This window comes from Haliotis asinina, chromosome 6, assembly GCF_037392515.1.
Source record: "Haliotis asinina isolate JCU_RB_2024 chromosome 6, JCU_Hal_asi_v2, whole genome shotgun sequence".
NCBI lineage: Eukaryota > Metazoa > Mollusca > Gastropoda > Lepetellida > Haliotidae > Haliotis > Haliotis asinina.
In genome coordinates this window covers 32,347,797-32,368,912 of record NC_090285.1, presented here as the reverse complement: position 1 = coordinate 32,368,912, position 21,116 = coordinate 32,347,797, and the positions used below count along the sequence as shown (strand labels likewise).

Here is a 21,116-nt window from a genome sequence, read left to right as displayed (position 1 = left end):
GGATGTACAAGATAGATATAGAAAATAATATGTGTATATTACGCCAATGAAATCCTCAAAATCTGCCATCGATTCTACAAAAATGAAAATAAATATGGAAACAGCAGTACAGTTAATGCCATTGTTCTATCAAATAGTAGCTAAGTGTCCTCATGCTGCAAGATGGCCTTGCTATAACCATGAGATCACAGTGTGTACCTATCTGGTACAATACAAAATAATTAACCAAGCAATATATACAGGTTTTTCCATTATGTTCTGCAACTGACTGTTCTTTGTACCTTGTGCTCGCCTTCACTCAGAGCAAGTTTGAAGGCAACATCACTGAGGTGAGATGCTAAGACATTGTTGAGGCCGTCAGTGCGAGCAGGAGGAGGCTGTTCACTTGGGGGATCCTTACTTTGTTCAGAAGCCTCAATCTGGTTACAAACAGAAGGCACTTTCAGTAACATACACGCACCAGTTTGGTTTTTTGTTTATCGAATAGGAGTTAAAAATCACTGGCATTTAATTTAGAAGGATATAAACAAGTAGAGAAAACCATTCTCTGAATAAACTAACCAGAAATGGTCATATAATGTTCAATATGAAATTCTAACTGATAGGAAATTATTTTAGGCAATCCAGTCATCAAGACTTAGAGGATGTGGGTTGGGATGTGATGATGATTTGTATGGAGAAGCTTATTCAATGTGTGCTTGTTCATGATTTCAAAAAAGACAATTCACAATTGCTTCTTACAGAGTGTTTGAAAGTGAACTTACCTGTTCCAGCATACAATGCATGATGAGGGGCATACTGACACTCTCCTGGGGAATACAATTCATCAAATCATTGTAGTATCTCATGTCCACTGTCTGGTCGGGCTGGTCACCTGCGATCAGTGATGTCTGACTGACCTGGGGAGCAGCTTGAGCTCCTGGAGTTGCTGTACCACTGGACTGTGTGTCTGAGACATCAAAACATCAAAACTATGTTCATCACTGACCATAAAGGTTCTTTTGAATGACCTGGTGACCAAGTTATCAAGTTGACATTGTGTCATTGCCAAGCCAACAAGGTCTGGATGTTTTTTTCTGACCTAGGTGAAATATCAGTGGCAGCAATACTGGGAATGTATTCTGTTAGCATGACAAAAAGAACAATTTATGGGCATTTTATTTCATACATTATGGAAATAAACACATGTTACAAACACAAATCAAATTTTGTTCTAGGTTTAAAAAGTAAACAGTTCTCATAAAATGACTACTGAAAGAAACGTTTGTTTTCCTCAACCGCTTCAGGTGATACTCTTTCAAAGAGGCATATGTTGTTCACTGGTTATGAGGGGAACATGGGTTGATGTACCCTTGATGTTTGTTTATGTAACTAGACAGCTGCTATTTTCCTGGAAGGAAGCTCTCACCCACCATACCAAAACAGACCTTATCAAAGACCTTGTACCACAAAATTAACTGTACCATGGAAAGAGCATAACATACCATTTCACCGCTACTGCTGGGGCCCTATCCTGGCCAGTATTCCAAAAGTGTTACAGCACACAAGATTGATTATGAAGCATTAGTAATACTGACCCTGGCCAGCAGGGGGTGCCGGAGGTAGTCCATACATTGGGACATTCAGCAGCTTCAGGTTGTCAAGGTATGTGTGGTACAGACGACGAGAATCAATCAGGTCATAGATCATCACAGCGATATCTTCAAACAGAGCTGTGCCAAAGTTGGTCTAGGAGATAGAAATTACTGTTAGCATTATTCAAGGTAATAACATACAGTCAGGAGACATACTTGGCTGGACACAGCTTTCAACAGTATTTCAGTCACATCAATGTCAGCTGACAAACCAGTGACCATACACCTGGGATTATACCTATATGTACAGAAATATCACCATATCAGTTCAACTAATGACACTTACATTACCTCCACGTTATAATGTTGAGATCAAATTGTGTCATTTCATAAAAGGTGACGATCTTCAGTAACCCACGCTTCTCGTGAGAGGCGACTAAGGGAGAATTAATCCCTTATGTCCTACCACAAAGTAAACAGATCATGATATGGATTTGTGAGCACACAATTCAGTTCTACACTAAGCTAAAAGCTGCATGTTGTTTATGAATCAAAGAAATCAAATGACACAGTACATGTTAACTTCAGCTCTATCAAATAGTGGTTACCTTTCAATTCGTGATTTTTTACAATGATTGACTGAAATGTGTCTGGAAAATAAATTTGTTTAGCATCATCACGAGTAGTAAATGTGCATGTATGCATTGCTCATTAGATTTCTAACAAGTTGTGAATAAACTAAAAGGAAAAAAACAATGGACAAGAATTAAGACTTTTTCACCATGATTGCCAATATGACTGCTGTCTGACAATATATTCTTGTGAGCGTGCAAGTCAAACTACCTTCTGGTCATTTTCCTCTAGACTCTCTGGGACAATGAGGGATTTGACCTCATACTGTAGACAGGGGATATCATGAAGTTTAGATGTGTCTGGGTTCCGTTGCAGTAACAACAGCAGGTCTTTCCAGAACTTCTTAATCTCATTCTGGATCTTCTTCTTTTCAGCTCGACTCTGCTCTTCAAGAGCTGAAAAAGAATGTATGTGAAAAGTCTAGGAAAACATAATGTCATTGAATAGCATACGGCTGGAAATGGTCATGGAACCAATCAGGTCAAGGAATTTAGGCATAAGGTTAGAAAAGGTCAGGGAAAGGCACAAACTTGATGTACACCAAGACACGCACAGTACCTGGGAAACAAACATCACTCCAAATTAGCATCAAACTATAAATACCTTATCATTTCTGTGCCACATTTGAGTTAAAATTGACATGAAGTCTCTTCCTAGGAAGAGAAGTAATGTTGTTCATTTGCACCTTGTGATGAAATTCTGTCCCCCTCCAGTAGTTTATATCAGACAACTGCTACAATAAATGGAACTGAACATATTTAGATGACAGCCTCATACCTAATGTCTTTTCATCCTTCTCTTTGTCTGTCTTTTCCTCTGGCTGGGTCTCCACCAGTGGGCTGTAGTCTTGTGCTGAAAACCTGATGATTGCGTCCACATTGATCCCCACATCAGACAACTGACCGAATAGATGTGGATTATGGAATCCATAGATGACCACATAGTGCTGGGCACCATCATCTGGCTCATCATCTGCTGGCCAACAGGTCATCAGAACAATACAATTTGGTTAGATGAGTTGCAAATTTGTTTTCCTGACTATGTTTACAATCTGTCACTTTTGAATATTTTGACCTACAGATTTAACCAAACATCTTGTATGTTTGTCATACTAGCTCACTTCTGGTCAGTGACATGAAAAATATTCTTCTAGGATTATTTCAAACATTTGAGGTTCTTAGTATCCATAAACAAACCCTTTGTTTGCCGATTCCTTTACCAAAGCACATATCTCAAAGAAAGCAAGTTGTACAATCATACCCTGAAGTGTAACTGTAGCTAAACTCACCAATATATTTACTCTCTGTATCCTCATCACCCCTCTTCCTCAGCTTGCTCCCTTCTTTAGCTGACTGGGGCTCTGGTGTCTTTTTGCCTCCCTTCTTGGGGGACTTGGCACGATCCTTCTTGTCCTTCTTGCCTTTGTCCTTGTCTGCAACAGCCTGAGGACACACAGGAGGACATAGTCAGGGAGGACAAATGCAAAGAGAGTACCACTGAAAAACTGACAGAGAAGATCTCATCGTAGCTTCAAGTTACTTCTGTGGCTGTATTGCTGTTTTGTCAACTTGCTATCTACACCCAAAACAGTACCTTGTTAATCACTTGTTTGGGTTTCCAAACATTTTGCAGAAATTTTGTTCAAGCCATATTGTTAAAATCTAAATATTTTAGATATTCAAATACTTACCTTACCATAGGTCTATAGCATATTACCTCAAGCTTCGCTTAGTAGGAGATCTGACAGAGTTGAATTGCTATTCAATCTTGAATGGCTACCTCGAATTCAACGACTGTAATGATACAGAAGTATCTGGATCTCCCCATTGCGCATGCATGCAGACTCCACGGCAACTTCACTTTTAATTCCTGGTATGAAGAGTCCGTAGTTGGGAGGAGCATCAAGCATTGAGAGGGACTAACCGCCCATTAGTAAGGTAAGTATTTAAATATGTAAAATGTTTAGATTTTAACAAATCTTTTACTTACCTTACCATAGGTCTATAACATATGGATGCAACAGACAGGATTGTGGTGCAGGACTCCAGAGGACTGTCAAACGTCTATCAGCCCTGGATGATACTAGACTACTACTGATTCACAAATGCCGCAGCAATCTCTCGGGAAGGTCAACCGGAACCCGAATCAGAGTAGTAAGTCACATACTAACCACTGGAGGGGCACGGTACATTATCTCACGTAAGTACAAGGTAAGTAAGATCATACCTTATAGGGCGGATGGACGTGTGAGTTGCTGTGCAATCACCAATGGTCCGAAAGACTGCAGCCCCTCCACATCTTCCACCACCAACTCCAGCAAGTAATGGCTGGCAAATACTGTAGAGGACCACCAGAAGCATCCAGCCATAATGTCATGAACTGTACAGTTTCTGTGCAGAGCCATTGTTGATGCTAGCACTCAAATCTCCTGCAGGTTCTTAGACGCCTGGTGCAGCAGATTCTGTGCATCGTAAGCCGCCAGGATGGTCTGCCTCAACCATAAGGCTACAGTGTTCCTAGACACTTCCCCTCTAGTAGTCATGGAGAAGGGAAGGAACAACCTCTTCCTAGTTCCCCGACGAGGAGAGGACTTCCTGATATATAATATGATGGCCCGAACCAGACAGAGTAACTGCTCTTCCCGATATTCTGGTCCGATGATGGCAGTATGAGGAGGATGGTTGACCTGGCAGCTGGTTTTTTACCAGGAAATCCCAGAGAAGGCCCAAGTGTACAGCACCATGTCTGGTGTGTTCAAACCGGACTCTAGTCACATCCAGCACATGAATTTCACTAACTCTCGCCGCTGTAGCAAGTAGCAAGTGTCAAAGGATGCCCTGTCCAGCAGCTCATAGGTGCGACATCTCAAGTGCTGTAGCACAACATTCAGGTCCCACGCAGGTGGCTGGAACTTAACCTTTACGTCCTCCAGCTTGAATGTCTTCAAAATAGCAACCAGTTCCGGAAGTTCTGTACGCCCGTGCAATGATTTTCGCCACTTGAGATGAGTACCCCTTGGGTCGCCTTGTGGCAGTGGGCGCCCATGAGCCAGACATATGAGCAAAAATATCTCTGGGTGAAGCATCCACTTGGTCAGGGACAGCTTCCATGGTCGAGAGAGCGCATGAGCTAGGACGTTCCTGCAACCTGGGATATGACGAGCTCTGGCCTTGATGCCGTTTGCGTCTAGAATGCTGGCTAAGTGGAACATCTGATCCTGTAAGGATTTGGACCTGGTTGTCCCCTGTCTCAAAATCAGCCATACGACAGTCGTGTTGTCTGAAACAATCAACAGGTTGGAGTGGCATAGTAGCGGCGCCCAGTGGTCTACAGCTAGAACCACTGCCTCCAGCTCGAGATTGTTGATGTGCTACCCTGCTTCTACGTTGGACCAGAGCCCCGAAGTTGTCTTATCATTGAGATGCACACCCCAGCCCTGGAGTGACGCGTCGACAAATAGTTCGTGGTCCTGCACAAACTCGGTCAAGCAAACTCTGTCACAGACATTCGACACGATCGTCCACCACCGCAGGTATTGGTGCAGATGTACCAGAAGCAACAACCACGTCGTAACATCATCTGCCTGTGAGGTACCTCTGTAACGGTTGTAGCATCAGGAGCTCTCTGCATGTTAAGTTCTGCGTAGACATCAGTAGGCCCAACAGAGACTGCCACTCCCTGAGAAGTAAAGCCTCTGACAGTCCCTTCGCTACAAACCGGGAAATCTTCTCCTGACCGTTGAGAAGGATCCGAACACGGTCGTACTGTGTCTGGAACAGGCAGCCGATAAAAACCAGTTCCTGCATGGGATGCAACAGCAAATTTTCCCGGTTGATTATCCACCCAAATTGCTCCAGGAAATAGATGGCAAAGTCTAGCTGTCTGCATAGCAACTGAGGTTCGAACTGGTTGAGAAGGCAATCATCTATGTACGGGTCAGACTCTATATGCCTGAGTTGAAGAAACCAGCTGATGGGTGTCGTGATTCTGGTAAATAGTCATGGGGCCGCAGAAATGCCAAATGGTAGGACCCGCCACTGGTAATGTCGACCTTAGAACACGAACCTCAGAATCTTCCTGTGAGCCAGGTAGATAGGGACGTGCAGATACGTATCCTGTAGCCACATTTGTGGGACCAACTTGAGGCGCAGCTGTTCCAGAGACACCATCTTGAAGTGAGGAGGCTCCATCAAGTAACAATCGTTGAAGAACGCTGCCATGTTGTGGATCATGCGTAACTTGTCGGAGTCCTTCTTGGGAATAAGGAAGATCAGAGAGTAGCACCCTGGCAAGTGGTGTGGGTCCAACACTTCCTCGATGGCACACTTCCCTTGTAACACCTCAATGTTGTCTGCCAGCAACTGGAGCTGTGACTCTGGATACACCCACGCTGACAGCTGAAATGTCAATGGTGGAGGTTGTATGACCTATAGTTTGTAGCCCTTCTTTAGGATGCTGGTAACGTAAGGATCTTCGAGGATGGACCAGTTAATCCAAAAGATGCCCAGTCTCCCGCCTACCAGTGTAGGGAACACTGGCACAGCTAGGGGCGGGAGGTCCCAGTCGTGACAGGTGACACCCTCAACGTCTTGAATAGGGGGACTTCCCCTTCCCTCTGCCGGGGATGGCAGGGTGACGATCGGCTGAAAAGTTGCCCTGGTCGCGACCTTGGGTAAAGGCGGATCTGACAGATTCCCTCCTCGGGAGCGTTCCTCACCCTGCCACGTGTTCCAGCTCTGTCACGAAAGGCAGAAGATCGGGCCTAAAATGCTGACAACACCTCGGTGTAAGTTAGCTCCGCACGCTCCTTATAAACCTCCGAGATTACTAAGCATTTCCAAAGAAAGCCTCTGAGGAAAAGGGAGTTCTTATAAGGCGCCGCTTGAACTCCTCCTGCCACGAACATGCCCTAAAAAACCCATCATACGCACCACTGTCATCATAGCTAACACTGTACGGACATGCCCCAACAAGTCCTGAAGCACCTTGCTGTGCCACAGGAATAATGATGACAAATGCTCCAACAGGAACTTGTTAACTTCAGTCAAATCAACAGCTGCCGCTGACGTTGCTGACACTAGCAATGAGACCAGCTTCAGGATACGCCATAGCTCCGTATCAATCGCGTGCATTCTGGAATAATGTACTTTATATGTCGAGTTGGAGGATAGTCTATTCCTGCTTCCTCAACCTTGGTGCCCAAATCGTGGAATTTAATGACAACTCGGCAAAGTCCTCATTCTAACTGGATATGGCGTCTGCCACCATAGGATGTGGCGGAATCATCAACTCCTTGGCGCTGTCCACACCTGACGCCGGGGAATGGCAATTTGTGAGTCTGTCAGCAATCCAATCATACAAAGCAGGCCTTCTTCCTCCTCCACGTGAGCAGGATCTTCCTCATAATCAGGCAAAAAATACTGCTCTTCATCCACATCCCAAGATACGCCCAACTTGCGCTCTGGCACCTGCTTCCTATGCGCAGACTGCCTGGCTCTAGGAGGTGACGCTGACTGGGATCGTGACCACCTGCTCCTTCTCCTACAGTGAAGAGATCTGGCTCGACAATACACAGATATGGAAGAGGAACAGAACGTCGACATATGCTTGACGAGCTGCTCCAAGGGCTTCTCGACCTGGATCTTCTCACACCCACGCACTCTGCTCTCACGCTTCCACTGGTGACAGTATTGGCGCCTCTAAGCACTCCATACGCCGATGCGCCCAACCCTGACGCCGATCTGACCATGCCCGGCACCCCTGTTGATTGAGATGTGCCCATATGCGCCGGCACCGGTAAAGTGATGCACTCCTCTCTCGGCATCGCAGCAAAGTCTGGGACCAACGGTGGAGCACAAGTGGTAGGCGCTGCCAGCTCCTGAGATACGCCTGACATCATTGTAGGGGTAGGTACTAGCAACGCTCCTAGAATCCGTTGTACCTCCGGGTGCGCTAGAGCGTCTGGTCTTGACAAATCCACCAAAACCCCCAGCCTGGGTGGTTGGCATCGGTATCAGCGTCGGCATCGGCATCGGCATCGGCAACGGCGTCAGTCTCTGCATCAGCGTCGGCTCCATTCTCGCCAAAGTATCGGACGACGCCCCAGGCACCTCCAACGCTGTCTGCAACTCTGGTGTACAAGGCGCCAATAATCTGGATGCTGAAGAGGACGCTGGCAAACAGGACATCTTGTGTAACTTCTGAGTTTTCCTCTTCCTCACCACAACCAGGAAAACTTTAAACTCTGCACTTGTCAAACCCATACACGCTGCACAACACTGCTCAAGGGTACACGACACCGCAGCACAATCTGAACACCAGGGCCAAGGATCCTTGCCACACTTCAGGCCTTTACACACCACTCACAAGTGTTGTGTTGTACACAACTACTGTAATAAAACGAAATATAAACGTGACAATAAGGATAAATGAAAAAACACCCTTCACCACGTAATGGACTGCTCCACGTGCAGCAGCTGCTTTGTAATTGACAAGTGAAATGGCTGCCCCTCCGATAAGGACAGCAAAATTACACTAGATACAGTGCCGTGTGACAAAAAATTAAACATAAAAGCTTAAATACGGTGGAAGAATTATCGACAAAAACCAATCCACAGACAAACAAAACCAATCCGTTTAAAATTATGGAGTCAACATTGAAAATAGGAGACACATGATCACATCTCGTACGACGTAGCCGACAAGTATACAATAACAAATTTATACATTACAGCTGACACAAAGATTGAAAATATTACATACCACCACATCAAGAACCTGTAAAAGGAATCAGTGCAACAGCATAGTAAATCCAACTTTATTACCTTAAAAAAGGTAGCAACTCAAACACGTCTAGACAAGACAACGCCTGAAATAAAAGTGAAGTTCTCGTGGAGTCTGCATGCATGCGCAGTGGGGAGATCAAGATACTTCCGTATCATTACAGTCCTTGAATTTGAGGTAGCCATTCAAGATTGAATAGCAATTCAACGCTGTCAGATCTCCTACTAGGCGAAGCTTGAGGTAATATGCTTTTGACCTATGGTAAGGTAAGTAAAAAATATAATATATGGATAGGAGGGTTTCCAATAGTCAACTTTTATTTCAAATATTTTGCATGTTAAAAGATCATGAACATGTATTATCAGTGCAAAAAATTCTTTTACTTGATAAGTGAAACACACACTTTCAGTGATAACAACACACTTAGTGACTTACACTAAAGTTGATCATAGTAGTGTTGATATTAGTTTCACAAATACCTATTAGTTAGAGAACCTGAAATCAACATATAAGTTTTCACAACAAACTTGACTGCACAAAACATCATCAGTTCTTGTCAATTCAAACAAACACAAGCATGAAGAGTAAAGAAACAGGAACAAAGCTTGCAACAACAACAGCAACATAAGTTTATACCGTTCAGCACTTGATCAGTCATGCAATGCAATCACACAGTTTAACCTTTAAGCCATGACTTTGAAATGTGGTTGGAACAGGTGTGAAATGTACAATACTATGAGTGAAACTTTAACTTGAAACAAAGAACCACATCACTCAGTCTCACCTCTGACTTGGCATTCTGTTGCTCAGCCTTGCAGAAAAAACAAGGACAGAAACAGTAGCAGGTATCGCATAACAACATTAGGTGGCTCAGAACTGTTACAGTCTACTTCAGACAATTTGCACTCACAGTTTCCACACAGTGATCATTCAGCTAAAATCTGTTGTGGGTCTATGCTAAAGCACGGGAATTACAACTGTCTTAGCGATAAGATTGAGCAATTTGTGAAACAAAATTCTGGTCCGCTTAATTACCTTCACGAGTCTACAACCAGCAGAAGGCAACCAAATTATGGAATTTCACACTTTCAATGGAAACAACCATATAAACTTGTAACAAGATACAGAAAAGTCTACATCATAATAATTTGAACCTGGCACCTTTTCAACAGAACCTGACCAACAAATGGTTACACAATGAGTGTTTATCTGTCAAAATTATGAAAGAACTTAGTTTAAGGTAAGTTGTCTCGAAACACTTGTCCACGACGTTGATGTTACCTACACTGTTAGCTCTGAATGTCAAATACATGTATATATCCACACACAAACATGTGAAAGTTCACCCAAATAAGATCATAATCAGTGGCCTTGTTCTTAAAGACCCTTGAAGGTCCTGGGGTAGAATAGGCCTTCAGCAACCTATGCTTGCCATAAAAGGTGACTGTGTTTGTTGTAAGAGGCGACTAACAGGATTGGGTGGTCAGGCTCGCTGACTTGGGAGACACATGTCATTGGTTCCCAATTGCACAGATCGATGCTCATGTTGTTGATCACTGGATTGTCTGGTCCAGACTTCATTATTTACAGACCGCCACCATATAACTGGGATATTGTGTAGCGTAAAACTAAACTAAACTCACTCACTCACTCACTCACTCACTCACTCATTGTTTTTAAATGTATACAGGGGTGGTGAGGTAGCCTAGAGGTTAAACCATTTGCTTCACATGCCAAAGACCTGTGATCAATTTCCCACATGGATACAATGTGTAAAGAATATTTCTGGTATCCCTACTGTGATATTGCTGGAATATTGCTAAAAGCAGCGTAAAACTAAACTCACTCACTCACTCAGCTGTTGCAGCTAGGACCTGATTACAATGCTGTGTCTGTTAAGTTTGGGGAATGTGTCTTAAGTAAATTGAACACTTTGTTAATATACTACATGGTGGCCTCAGAAAGACCCTAAATAACAAGAGCTCTGACACGAGTATTCAGTTAGGGTGAACCTAGAAATTATCCATGTGTATTGACAACCCAAGACAAGATAAGGAGTTCATACTGTAACAAACATTTGTCTTGTAATACTACACTCACTTCTAAACATGTTTGGAGAATAAAATCAGATCATTACATGATATGCAATGAATCAAGTCTCTCAGAATGTCCACCAAATCCGATCTTGCAACTCTTATTACAAGCACAGAGGACTTACTGAACAAACTTGATCTAAACTTAACATTGAAGTGGAGTTCTAATGTGAAGAATACTAAATAGCCAATTTCTATAATGCTAGGGGTGAAAACAAATTAAACGATATACACTCAAATCCCCATGAGTCGAATTGCTGAGTACCAAGTAATAAATTCGAGTTATCAATGCATCAAAGTATGTCTATGAGGGTAGGAAAAATAAGATGACCGAATATTGAATAATTCCTTAAATTCAGCACATCATATCAAAATATAGCACACTAATACATTAGGTTACATAGATAATGAAAACAAAGAGTATACAATTATGAATACAATACTAGCACACTTATAAACGATACAAGAACATGTATTGAAATGTCGTGTTCTAGTATTAAAGAAGTTGTCATTGATATACACTTATTCTATTTGATTTCCAACTACTAAATATGCCACTCAAACAAATACCAGCACAATAACATACAAACTACTTGTACATATAGGCAATCAACAGAAATTCAAGGCCCCATCTTGAATCTTGTTGAAACAAAAAGGTGAACTCATTTCTGGAAAAGCTCTGATATTAATGTTTGTTTCTGTGGATTACTCTTAGATTTATAATCCACAAATTTGCAGACGATTGCTGAGTGGGAAAATTCTTCATTGCTTGTACCTGGGACCAACTCAACAAATTCCTCCAGTCCTTGACAGAACTGTAACACTTCTGATACCGATGATGGTAGTTTGATAGCAGTGTGTGTGTCATCTTCATGATCAGATGAGTAAAATCACTAATCTGCCTTTAGAACTCACTCCTCAATCGCGGAAAGGTGTGAGCCACACTGGTTTGTTAGCTGCATGAGTTAGTTACACTAATTAACTTCTCATTGACTGACTTCGGCTTATGTATACAAGATTGCCGTTGTTTGAATCTCATGGAACCAAATTTCCTTCTTGAGTCATCGTGTGTATTTATGACATGAATTCATGTAATCAGAAATCAAATGATGACAACTATAACATGGAATGGTAGAGACCAACCGATACTTCAAGTTATGCATAATGTTAGAGACACCAGCAATCGATTCCTCGGATTTGACTGTAGATAATAAATAGTCACAGCAAAGGGACAGAGTTATTTAACACCGAGGGAAATGTGAGAATGGGTCAGATTATGTAGATGAACAGAGGACGCTTTTTATACAGCAACCACATTCAATCTGTTATCAGAACTGTCACAGTAGCATTAACAATGCGACCAAAAAAAATTATTTTCAATTCTTGGGAGTCTCAACTCCATAAAATGTCAAGATTTTGTCCAAACATCAGAGACTCCTGTTTCTGTTAGTAATTTAACCTTAAATTACACAGGCAACAGTCCATTTTCGCCCTTATTGTACTTTCCTGTCCTCTAGTTTGGGGATAGTTCAGAGGCAACATAATGTAAACATAATTTGAAAATCATACTGGTTTAATGGAAAAATCCACAGTTCCAGATATTTCTCAAAATCAAATGTTCATTAATGCTTACGAGCAAGCATGTCAATTACAGAGTAAATACTATTTCTTCTCTCAAGTGATATATGCATACCTTCTCAGCAATTATACTTTTCAGCAGCTGAAGAGCAAAGTGACAAAAGTGGTGCAGTCAATATCAAGCTCTAAATCTAGTTAGCCTACTACTGGCCACTATAAGCTACCAGAATTATTGGTAATGGCTAATCTCATTCTATTGAATATGCATGAAGTTCCCCTTAGAAAAGACTGATAAAGAAAATATATATTAAATATGCATATGTATTTTAAAAAATTTTGAAATACTTTTGACAAGAACACAGAAAAACATCCTACTCGTTTTTTCTACTGAGAAAAAGTGAAGACTTATATAGGTCACCTTTTAGTAAACCATATCCATCAAATTAAGCATCACGTTTCTCAACAGTTGTAAAAATTATTGTGAAAAATCTTACATTTGTCACATAAATTTATCAACATAGAACATAACAACAACTTTTCATACCATGACCAGGAAACACTACATGCACTACAGCTACATCTAAGAGTATTGAACAAATGATTGTATTCACTATGGCATACAGCACAACATCAGAAAACATATTGCTTGGCTCATACCTTCTTCTCTGCTTCTCTTCTTTTCAGGTCAGTTGTTTTGATGGCCAACAGCTTGAACTTGATAAGCCTGGCTAAAAGAGGAAGAGGAATGTCCTCTCCATTGTCCAGGTACAGTTTGCATGGCTCACACACTTCATAATAAGCTGGTACCTCCTTTCCTTTTTTGGCCTTTGGGTTACCAAGGTCACGGACCTATAAATACAGCAAACAGCAACAAAATCTAGCAATCAAGGTGAATCAATAAATATGCAAAACATAAATGCAAAATGTGCAGTATGAAGTGGTCAGTCACACATTAAAATCTGAGTAGCACTTTAAATATCTTTGCTACATCTCACTTATATTTTCAAGGTAGCATTTCAATCAAAAATTAAATATATTTCTACAGCATTAGAATTGGTACAAAAGAAAGATGAAGCAACATATTATATAATATATTTTCACCAGTAGCTTATCAGTTAAAATCGGCTTATTTAGCATATTTGCCATGTTCAACCGAACATTTCTTTTTAAGAATATACTCTTGTCATTAAAATATTTGAAATATTGTAATGAAAGATATCAAACAGTTTAATTTGCCTAACAACTTGTGCTTCTTCCTTCTAAGACTTGCAAGTTTTTTATTTTTCACCATGAACTAGTGCATGCTTCCTGATCAGTTGTTCACTTATTGTGATAATCATACCCAATTCTAATGATATTTTTCATCATTTTCACAACTTGCCCCTCCAGGAATTTCTGTTTGCTTGTCAGACAAAAAGGAACATTGATGTGTCAATAATTTAGAAATCATGTCTACATATTGAAATTTGAGAATGCATAAATGTCTGTGATATCCTGGTAAGAAAAAATGTGTAACTATCATTTGTATCACATTCTCACATCTGTAGACCCGTGCACACTGCATAAAAAGCACAAAAATATTTATTCCATTTTCTCACTTCATTGTAGAGGCTCTCTTTGCCAATAACACTGAAAAGTTTCCTTGTGCCTCCTGCAATAGCAGCTGACAGGACGTTGATGTAAACATAATCTTCAACTGTGTTGCCAACTACAAAGGTTATGTTTGATTTCCACTTTTCCTGAAAAAGAAAAGAATATTATCATATGTTTCTGTTTAATAATGTTACATAGACTTTACATATACAGACAAATATTTGACTGTCTATCGTTACATTGAAATGCAGGTGCTCTTCGCAAAGCAGATGCAAAACACCACTTAAATATTAAAAATCCTACTATGATTAATGTTAACAAAATTTGTTCACAGGTGATGATACATAAATACAGCGATTAATTGGAAATAACAAAACTCCAAAAGATATTTCAGTTGATGCTACATAATTCATCATGTACCACATTAACTTGATATGTACTCTAATCGACAATTTTCAAAACTTCAACAATAACAAGAGATAGTCAAACATTACCTCATCAAATGCAGCAGTAAGAAGTGCCTGCTCCCATTTTGCACCTCCCTGTTGTCCAGTTCCGCTTTTCACTCTTTTCCCGGCTTTTGACATTATAGTTTTTTCTCAGATGAGCAAAGCGAAAACGTAACCAACGCCTCGGCGGAGCTCACGAATCTCTCGCCATTTTGTTTAGGATGTTGCTATGCTAAATGGGCATGCGCTAAAGGAATTTCCGGTTGCTGACCAGGCACGTGGAGATACTACTTGTACTCAACAAGTGAATGTTATAAGAAAAAATTGAATCTACAATTGTGAAAAAACACGGTATATATACCGCGGATCCTGGTGTTTCATTTATTTTAATTTCGATTAACGCTAACCAAAATGTATGTGTTATATCTAGATGTTTTACAATGTACTATTTTGCAGTATAGTTGCAATATATAACAATTATGTTGGATTACACTATAGCAAGAAATATGGCCTCTCTTGTAAGGTCGTGGAAACCTCTGTGGGCCAAATTGTTTAGCCAGTGGCCTGGTCACCTGTCGCAAACTGCAAATACCAGTTGTCTTCAGCGATGTGCATCATCTTTGACCTCCCATCAGATTATATACAAGAAATTTGGGGATCCAAGACAGGTGCTGGAAAAGACAGAAGTTCAGGTTCAAACGTCAGTACAGAAGGATGAAGTTTTGATTAAGATGTTGATGGCTCCTGTGAACCCATCTGACATCAACATGATAGAGGGAACTTATTTTATTCGGCCTCCCTTACCAGCAGTTGTCGGGAATGAAGGTGTTGGAGAAATCATTGGCAAGGGGGAAGCGGTTTCTGACCTCAACATTGGTGATTGGGTGATCCCAGCAGATTCGGGATGGGGCACATGGAGAAGTTATGCAGTTGCACCAAGATCAACTGTTTTCAAAGTCGCAAACGATATCCCTGTTGACAGTGCTGCAACCCTATTGGTAAACCCACCAACTGCATATCGCATGTTGAAAGATTATGTAGATCTGAACCCAGGTGATATAGTTATCCAGAATGGTGCAAATAGTGCTGTAGGACAATGTGTAATTCAGCTTGCCAAACACTGGAACTTCACAACCATAAACATGGTCAGAGATCGTCCAGACATAGACCAACTCATTCACTACCTGACAGATCTTGGAGCAGATCATGTTGTCACTGAGAAGTTTTGCCGTTCGCCAGAAATGAAAGATTTCATGAAGTCTCTGCCCTCACAACCAAAGTTGGGGTTGAATTGTGTTGGGGGATCAAGTTCAACAGAGATGCTTCGATATCTTGGCCAAGGGGCCAAAATGATAACTTATGGAGGGATGTCTCGTAAACCGATTGTGGTTCCGACAGGTGCTCTTCTCTTCAAAGAAATAAAACTAGAAGGTTACTGGAACACTGAATGGAACAAAAGAAACAGAGACAGTCAAGTGCGTGATGACATGTACCGGGATCTCTGTCAAATGATACGAGACAAACATTTCAAGAATCCTGTCAGTGATAACATTCCACTTGATCAGTATGACAAAGCTGTTGCTGAGTCACTGGAGAGTTTCAAAGGCACAAAAAAGATTCTTGTGATGGATAGGAATCTGTTGTAAGACTGATAACGGTGTTCAACTTGCAATATGAAGTTATCTGATGGAGCTTGTCATCAAAATGTGCTTGTTCAGTAGAAACTATCAAAACTGATAACCAATTAATTTTTTGTCAGATATGGTAAAGGCTTGGATGGACATCATTATGTGTTCAAGAGTATTACTTGTTATATGTTGTTGGAATAACATGTTCTTTGAGCGCTACATTGATTATCAATGCCCAGTTCATAACTCCTTCCTTATCTGATATCATTTTTCACAACTTACACAGACTGACCAAAACAGAAATGAAAAGCATACATAGCTTTTAAAACCTGGGTAAGTATTCAGCAGTATCAAATTTGCTGTCAGGCTTGAAACTGAAATATGTTTTTGTATTCAAATAGAACGTATAGTCAAAATATACAACAATAATATAATTTCAAGAATGTTATTTATCTGCATCATGTGCATGAATCAAAACAATATTTTGCAGTACAGAACAATAAAAGTTAAGCTTCACAAAGTTCATCTCAAATTCTTTGGATTGTTAATCTTTCTCTTACCACACAATTTTTTTCAATCCTTTTATGAATAAAGATACCCTTCTTTCAGTTTTTTAGAAATCCATAATAGTGATAATATTACCCAAAAGTATGAGTATAATCCAGAGTCATACCCAAGACCAACACCAACAGCAAAAATCAATCTCATAATGCTTTCATTCCCATAACTGTAGGCTTTCTGAAAGCAAGTTGGCAAATAAAGTAATTCTTGATATATTTCTGTTTCAATGTACTTTTTTCAAAATAGCTCATGCATAATTCATTTTTAGTTGATTTCATGAACCATGTAGAATCAACAAACCTATGTATACAAACATCCATGCTAAGAAAAGACTTTGTAGAGATATCAAACAGCATCACTGCAGAGCATTGCATCCTGATGCATTCTGTGAAGGCACCAGGCTAGTGATCCAGTGACGCTAGGTGCCAGTATCAAGCCCTCTAGTACCCTATGTAATTAGAACCCACGAATCCATTGTATGGTGGCCACATGAATATGTACAAACACCCAGTTGCAGGTACAGCAACATGCGCAGTTTTACTGGTAGGTTTGGTACCAGTGCATGAAGAAATAAAATTATAAATATATAGTCCAAATCTTTTGTGCGTACAATTGTCATTACAATTCTGAATCATTTAAATATGTATTTTTTATATGTTGTTGTTTTAAGGTACTTGTTAAAATTTAGTAGCTGAGAATCTATGTGTCTAAAGCATGTATGAACATACTATTTGCATGATTTTTTTGTGTGTGTGTGAAAAACACAGGTTTCTGTGCAGTGAACTTTGACAAATACTGTGACAATGTCCCAGTCAACACAACTGTCAATGGGTACATGGAAAAATGAGAAGGACACATTAACCTGGTGTTCCTAGAGGCTGCAAGAGTTGTATGGTCCTCAGGGAGTTGAGATTGATAATATGTGATGTTGAGGTTGACATTAAATAAAAACACTTTTGGGCATCTGAGCTGGATATTGGCGCTATACAAATGTTAGCATAATAATAATTCTGAGAAAGAGAAGAAAAGAAATATTTGTGTATTTAGCCTCAATGTTGATTCCTATGCCACAACGAAAAAGATGTTTAGACTATGCCCTGACTGCTGCGTACAGCCTCCTCTGATCATGCTTGAACCATTTCTGATCAGTCATCTTTTCCATGACAACCACACGTGAAACTTTCTTTGTGCCATTGTCTCTTAGTATATGCAGATAATTCAGTGATGTGTTGTAACAGGCAAGTTTCTGAAACTTTTGCTTTTTCCACTTGTGCCCTCTCTTGAATGTTGACTTTGCTTTAATTTTGATGTTATGTTTTTGCAGATTAAAGATGAAAATGCAGCATAGAGGGTTCGGGTGATCCGGCTCATCACCACAGGGCCCATGCCCGCTTTACACGCAGCTCAAACAGTGAATGGAACTTCTCCCAGGAAACACTGCCAAGTTAAACCCACCAAGAACTTTCCGGAGAATATGAAGACTCCCCAACACTGCAACCTTCTGCAGCAATACCCAGATTGTCAGAAGGGCTGTGCTTCCGGTAGAGAACCGGGGCACTCTCCTCATCTGCACGATGAATTCAGGAGGTACCAGACCAAGGGCACCGAGAGCATGGGGAGCCTGACGACAATGTACTGAGGATGCAAGTGAAAGATTCTATCATTATCATTAATGTTGAAAGGATTTATTTTAAAAACATGAAACTAATAATCAGTTTCAGTTTGGATGATTTTATATCACTTCCTTTCATATGTTATGTTGAAAAGGATCTATGCTGAGATTTGGACCATTTTTGTGTTCATCATTCTGAGAGACATTGTCTATGACTCAAAAGTTGATCATGTGCTGAGCAAAACTGAATGTTCTTTCAGCCATTCTGACAGTCTTAGCCCTGTTCTTCCAATAATGATTTTTCTTTCTGTGAAATTTTCTTTTAATAATATTTTTGACAAAAGGTTCACAATGAAATCACAATGATTTGAGCATTAGAAGAAATCTGCAGCTATCAACACTGGACTCAAATCAGACTATAACACAGGCACGCTTTCACTCATGTTGGAATGATTACCCAAGGTTTTGATCATGATGATATAAAATGTAGTTTACTTAAAAAGTGAAATGAGATGTTTGGTCACTAGGGAATACTACTAACAGTACTGAAAAACATGTTGTTGAGGGCATTTTTCAAGAACTGTCAGTTGTTTTGATAACATACAACTGTTCATGATGCAAGTGATCAGATGGGCTCCCTCTCCAATAGAGTGAGTGAGTGAGTTTAGTTTTATGCTGCACTCAGCATTATTCCTCCTACATGGTGGCTTGCCAGTAGAAACCTACTAGCCTGTGCCCCTGTACCTACCATTGCCAGGGTGACAGTCTGTCTTGCCAATCTTGCAGAAGATCTTTGCACCATATTCAGGATATACATATAACACAGTTCATTTGGCATGCTTAAGCTTAAATAAAACATAAACCACTGGTAAGAAAACTTGTCTTTTATTCAAAGATGATGAGGAATGTACCAAGGTACATAACAAGTATATATTACACATACCTGAATAAATGAAGATTTCAACCTCAACTCATAACATGACACAATCTTTCAAACCAGCATTCAGCCTCCAGGCAAGGAGACACGTGATCAGCTGATAGCTGACTTGTGTCAACAAGCACACCTGGGATGAATGACAAGACAGCAATAGACATCACTCGCACAGAGATCAACTTGACAAGTCATGTAATCAACATACACATATTTATACAAGTGTCAGACATCTGTACATAACTATATGGACTTGTGTTTCAAATAAATAGTACATCTGAATTTACAATAACATTTAATATTAAATCTTAATACAGTAATTATGTATGCAAATGCAATGTAGTGTAGCACCCATTTCATGATTATATTGGAGGCAACCTGTGATTATGCTTTGAACTATAACTAAACATGCTTCATGATGACCTAACAGACAGAAATATGTCTTCAAGCCAGATTAACACATTCCATGATCAGACATTTAAGCTGGCAACTTGCACAAAGAAACCATTGCTTGAAGGACCAAGGCCTTATTTCATGAAGTGAAAATAGCAATAGCACAGTGTCAGGCCTAATTCATATACTGTCATCACCGATAGACTTTAAACAGTCATGAAGTTACAATCACTCCTTGAAATGAAGGCCCTGTCTTTTCCATACAAATGGCAACTTTGTTAATCCTGCATTAAAGAGATGGAAGGTTTGTTTTTCATTTTAAATCATCTCAAAACAAACTCACAATTTATATATCCTCCATATTATTTAAATCTATTCCAGTCATAATAGATGACTTGAGATTCCTTGAGGTGGTTATTTTGAGAATACATGTATTCACTTCTGTTTCATATCTGACACATATGTATATTTTAGGAATACATCTGGTAAAAACCAGATTGGGATCTCAGTATAAACTTTCAATTATTCCATCTTTGTTCGTGTGTCCTCAACAGTTGCAAATGTTAAGGAGAGAGAAAAACACTGATCTTTAACTGGTTAAAAAAAGACTTTCAGTAAATATGTTCAGTGTTTGTCAGTTCTCCAGCAACTTTGTTCAAAACTAATATCTTTCTCTGATATGTCCATACACGTTGTATTGTCCATATCTACTGGTATTTGTAATAGGTACATACCAACTGAAGAGCACACACTAAAGTTGTGTCAAGATATCATTGGTACATAAAGTGTTGTGTCTCTATGTTTCTACTACTGGCCAAACCAATATTATTTCTTCTTTTATGGACTTTGTCCTCAGAAAAGCTAAATAAGGCAGGGGGGAAACTTCAAAGAGTTTTCCTTTTAACTACTAAAACCATTTTTCTTCTTTTGGCAATTCATGAAGTGTATATAAGACAAAAATTCCAACATATAAAACATTTCTTCGAAATTTACATTTCTGGCCGATACAAGCAATAGGAGTTTATTTTTTGAGTGGAAATGTTTTATTTTTATCTTATTCTTGAAAAATACGACTGGCAGATCCATAAAACAAGAAATAAAATTGGTCTGGCCCATGAGAATAATGAAGCTAATCAAATACCATATTGCACAGCCTGACAAAAACTGGAATTTCCCTACAAAGACAGTACACATCCACCTTCACACATACATACGATGGCAGAATTCAGTAACTCGCACACTGTCAAACAGGATGTTAGTAACAAATTTTGCTCATGTAATGAAAAGA

The 21,116-nt window shown here is 40.0% G+C and overlaps 2 protein-coding genes across 4 annotated transcripts in view; one reads left to right on the top strand and one right to left on the bottom strand.

Annotated features, from left to right (window-relative positions):
* Positions 1-14,926, bottom strand: part of LOC137287481 (sperm-associated antigen 17-like) — a 43,485-nt gene extending 28,559 nt beyond the window's left edge. The window contains exons 1-10 of the mRNA XM_067819814.1: positions 14,749-14,926; positions 14,260-14,400; positions 13,319-13,510; positions 9,775-9,801; positions 3,496-3,649; positions 2,985-3,179; positions 2,418-2,602; positions 1,578-1,728; positions 765-949; positions 282-419 (exon numbers count right to left, since the gene is read on the bottom strand). Of these exons, the coding sequence (XP_067675915.1) occupies positions 282-419; positions 765-949; positions 1,578-1,728; positions 2,418-2,602; positions 2,985-3,179; positions 3,496-3,649; positions 9,775-9,801; positions 13,319-13,510; positions 14,260-14,400; positions 14,749-14,841 (1,461 nt within the window). The 5' untranslated portion in view covers positions 14,842-14,926. The remainder of the gene's footprint in view (positions 1-281; positions 420-764; positions 950-1,577; positions 1,729-2,417; positions 2,603-2,984; positions 3,180-3,495; positions 3,650-9,774; positions 9,802-13,318; positions 13,511-14,259; positions 14,401-14,748) is intronic.
* A 39-nt stretch (positions 14,927-14,965) lies between these two features.
* On the top strand, positions 14,966-19,381 carry LOC137287483 (enoyl-[acyl-carrier-protein] reductase, mitochondrial-like). 3 transcript variants are annotated; one of them, XR_010957034.1, is made up of 2 exons: positions 14,966-15,054; positions 18,217-19,381. XR_010957034.1 is itself a non-coding variant. In XM_067819816.1 (1 exon), the coding sequence occupies exon 1, from the start codon at positions 15,210-15,212 to the stop codon at positions 16,347-16,349; it is 1,140 nt and encodes a 379-aa protein (XP_067675917.1). In that variant the 5' UTR covers positions 15,199-15,209; the 3' UTR covers positions 16,350-17,107. The 3 variants fall into 3 exon arrangements, 1 of the variants encoding a protein (XP_067675917.1); XR_010957033.1 differs by lacking the exon at positions 14,966-15,054 and adding an exon at positions 15,204-16,664; XM_067819816.1 differs by lacking the exons at positions 14,966-15,054; positions 18,217-19,381 and adding an exon at positions 15,199-17,107.
* The last annotated feature ends 1,735 nt before the right edge of the window (positions 19,382-21,116 follow it).